Here is a 3,809-nt window from a genome sequence, read left to right as displayed (position 1 = left end):
GACTTCGTAAGGAATCGGTACTCGTAGCCTAAGAGGGGGAGAGGATAAATTAGGCAACTTACTTGATCTATAGCTTTCATTACTTTACATTAAAACATAAACTAGATTATGCCATCTAGATGTGCAATCTATGGTTGATCTAGTGTGAAACCATCATCAAAAATAAGTTTTACAATGCCAATCTTATCAAAATACGGTACTCGTAGCCTAAGAGGGGGAGAGGATAAATTAGGCAACTTACTTGATCTATAGCTTTCATTACTTTACATTAAAACATAAACTAGATTATGCCATCTAGATGTGCAATCTATGGTTGATCTAGTGTGAAACCATCATCAAAAATAAGTTTTACAATGCCAATCTTATCAAAATACTAAAATACTATTTTAGGAAAGTAATGGCACGTAAGTTATCAAAATACTAAAATACTACTTTAGGAAAGTATGGTACTCCCTACGTCCCAAATTGTAAGCCATTCTAAGAATCTTGGAGAATCAAAGCATCTCAAGTTTGACCAAAATTATAGAGAAAAGTATAAAGATTTATGGCATCAAATAGGTATACTATGAAAATATAATTGATAAAGAATCTAATGATACTCAGTTGACATTATAAATATTATTATATTATCATATAAATTTGGTCAAATTTGAGATACTTTAACTCTCCAAGATTCTTGGATTACAATTTGGAATGGATGAAGTACATAAGTTGCAAGTATAAAATGCGGAAACGTAAGAGAGGATGAAGGAAGCAAACTCTTGACACATTCCTGTCGATGTGTCCTTCCCTGTGAAGCCGCGAGCCTCTCCAATTTCAGCATTTTTCCTTTGGCTGAGCTAAATTGCATCACACAAGTATCACATCGAGCTGCAGCAGCCCGCAAGCCACACGTCAGCTCTGGTAACAAATCTAGCACCCATCCTCCCTGCTCAATCCTGGCGCGGTGGGGGACCTTGGCGCCAAGACGTTATAGCTTGGCGCCAGCCATCCTGGCGTCAAGCTAAGGGTTCATTTTCAGAATTGGTTTCGCCAAAGGCTTATTTGTGAAATTTTTTCGCGAAAAAGTCAAAATACAAAAAAGTCGGACCCTACCTCCCCATCCCAACCAAACCATGATGCCTACACGCAAAGCGCCGCCGCCCCCTTTCAGCAGCCACACGAGCGCCGCCGCCCGCCGGAGGACGCATCAGTGCCGCTCCCACCGGTGAAGGACCTCCGCCCGAGGATCCTCTCCAGCTTCGACGTGCCCACGAAGAAGATCTGCGACTCTGCTACACTCAAGGTGGAGATTCAGCAGTAGGCTGGTGAGCTACGGTGAGCTTTTTTGCTTCGTCAGTTCTTGTTCGACACTTCCCTTTTCTCAAATCCTCCATTCCTCCGTCAAGTTCATTTAATACCTGCACGTTCTTATTTGATTTTTGGGTGCAAGGTTTGACATTGAGAACTCGTGATGGAGATGCTTGACTTTCCTATGCCCGTGCTTGTTTGCTGATTGGAAACGAAAGGAGCAATACAGCAATTGCAATATAATTTCAATGTTGGCTGATAATGCTTTCAGAATTCTAATATGTATTATTACTTATTTATTAAAAAAATATTAAAATGTATCCACGTATCATGTTGTTTAAGAAAATGCCGTATCCACGTATCTGTATCAGGGTAGCATAGGTGCCATATAGTCACTATGGTGCTTGATCAAGGCATAATATTTCTATGTTGAAATTCATACATTTTTTCTGCTACCCTGTATTAAATTGAGAAAAACTGCCGCAATATCTCATTGTAACCACATCATACAAGAAAAGTTGCATGTTTTGAGATTAATAATTTAGGATATGTTTATTTGAGGTCCGTAGCAACGCACGGGTACAACAGCTAGTTAGGTGTAAATGTTTGAATGTTTCTAAATTTGGTGCTACTGTTCATTGCTTAAATTTGGTGATGGCTTCAGTTCAGACTTCAGAATGTTATTACTTTGCCTATTTGTTTGCCAAATGAACTCAGTGTCAAATTACTTTATGTTTGCAGTCTCCAATCAAACACTTTCCTATTTCTGATGCTCCAGTTTATTTTGATTGGACAACAACTACGAAACACGGATACTCCACCTATCCGATACGGATACCACGTATCCCCGATTAAATGGGCCGAAAACTTCGGATCGGAAACGTTTCCGCGCCTGGATTCGGCCCAGCCGGCCCAACATCACAGCACATCCCACCTCCTGCCCTGCTCCCGTGACCCGTCGGGCGTCGGCTCTCCCACGCGCAGCCGCCTCACGCAGCGCATCGCCGCATCCTCCCGCTCGACCTGACGGCTGACGCAGCGCCTCCGCCTCTCGTCGGCCGCCGTCCGCTGGCCGCCGTCCGTGAGGCCGCCTTCTGCCAGCCGCCGTCCGCCTCCCGCGGCCACGGGCCGCGAGGCCGCCTCCGCCGGCCGCAGGCTGCCTCCCGTCGGCCTCCGTCCGCCCGTGATTACTCCCGTCGGCCTCCGGCGTAAGGAGCCCCAGCCCCTGTTCAGGTGCGTGACTTCCTCTGATAGTGGTAGTGCAGGCCTCCCGTGAACCGTGAGTTCCTCCCAGTAATGGTAGCATAGCATCCGTAAAGTGCATAGAGATTTACATTTTCTGTGTAGTGTATCCAGGCAATTTGGAAGTATAATCCATAGTCTACAGAATAAGGTCCCATGCAAGCATGGATGGTGGATTAAGTTCAGGGGCAGTGTGATCTTTATAATGTTGGCTATTGCACAGTTGTTGATTATCCTTTCTTTTCAATACTTAACTGGTTCAAATACAATTGCTTGGAGAATAGTAGCATATAGATTGCAAGTAGGAGGTAACGCGATGATAATTGGCCAATCTCCAGAATCTGGATATGAGTTTATATTGATTGATTGCAGTCCCAGGCTCCCATCCTCTCCTAAATTAGAACCTGCTATCATGTTATTCTCAGTGTAATAGACCTTAAATGTCTCTATGTTGAATTTGAACATCTATTTTGCAATTTAATATGCATTGTTATTTATTTATTAAAAAAATAGTTAAAACGTATCCGCGTATCGGGTTGTTTAAGAAATTGCCGTATCCGCGTATCCGTATCCTTCGGATACCGATACACGTATCCGTATCCGATGCTGCATAGGACAACAAACAGATCACATTTTCTTTCTTTTCTATGTCAGTCACTTAACTTTGCTCATTATATGAATTAATTAGCACCGAAAGGCAATAGAGTCTCTGATGTGCTTCCTGTAGCGTTTTCAGCTCTGTACATTGCTATGTGGCCTGTGCATTCTTGATGCCCACAAAAACTTATGAGCTCTTTGCCACTTTGTGATCAGATGCATATCCACTAGCAGTAGTAATACTATTTGAACCCAATATATATAATTCTTACAATTTTTTGGATTCTTATTGTGCAGATAGGATTATGGATGCGAAAGAGAAGCCACAGATGACCAGCAGCATGCCGCAGCGGCGTCCGGACTGCATAAAGTGCTTTGATGCTCTGTGGTTTTGCTACTCGCCATTCCACCAGATGCAGAACTACTACCGGTATGGGGAGTTTGACAACTGCTTTGGCAAGTGGGGTGACCTTGTGGACTGCCTCGCTCTCAAGACGAAGCGGGCTGCAGAGGCGGAGGAGATCCTCATCGCGCGGGAGAAGGCCAAGCCACACATCTGGACCTTCCGGACAGTCGATGAAGCGTCAGAGAACTGGTGGAGGATGTATAAGCATCTTGTGTTGATGTCACCACCACTGCCAGGTGCTGCGCAGCCTCCTCCCAAGTCTGATAAATCTTGA

The 3,809-nt window shown here is 44.1% G+C and overlaps 1 protein-coding gene across 1 annotated transcript; it reads left to right on the top strand.

The window, feature by feature from the left end:
- Positions 1-3,458: 3,458 nt before the first annotated feature.
- Positions 3,459-3,809, top strand: LOC117864230 (uncharacterized protein C227.17c). The gene has a single exon (XM_034748260.2). It carries the CDS (start codon positions 3,459-3,461, stop codon positions 3,807-3,809), a length of 351 nt encoding a protein of 116 aa, XP_034604151.2.

Source organism: Setaria viridis, chromosome 7, assembly GCF_005286985.2.
Source record: "Setaria viridis chromosome 7, Setaria_viridis_v4.0, whole genome shotgun sequence".
NCBI lineage: Eukaryota > Viridiplantae > Streptophyta > Magnoliopsida > Poales > Poaceae > Setaria > Setaria viridis.
Note: the sequence above shows the minus strand (reverse complement) of the source record. Positions and strands in the feature narration are given on the sequence as shown.

Excerpts from the sequence above, each read along its gene's own strand:
- LOC117864230 (XM_034748260.2), top strand. The coding sequence starts at position 3,459 with ATGACCAGCAGCATGCCGCAGCGGCGTCCGGACTGCATAAAGTGCTTT.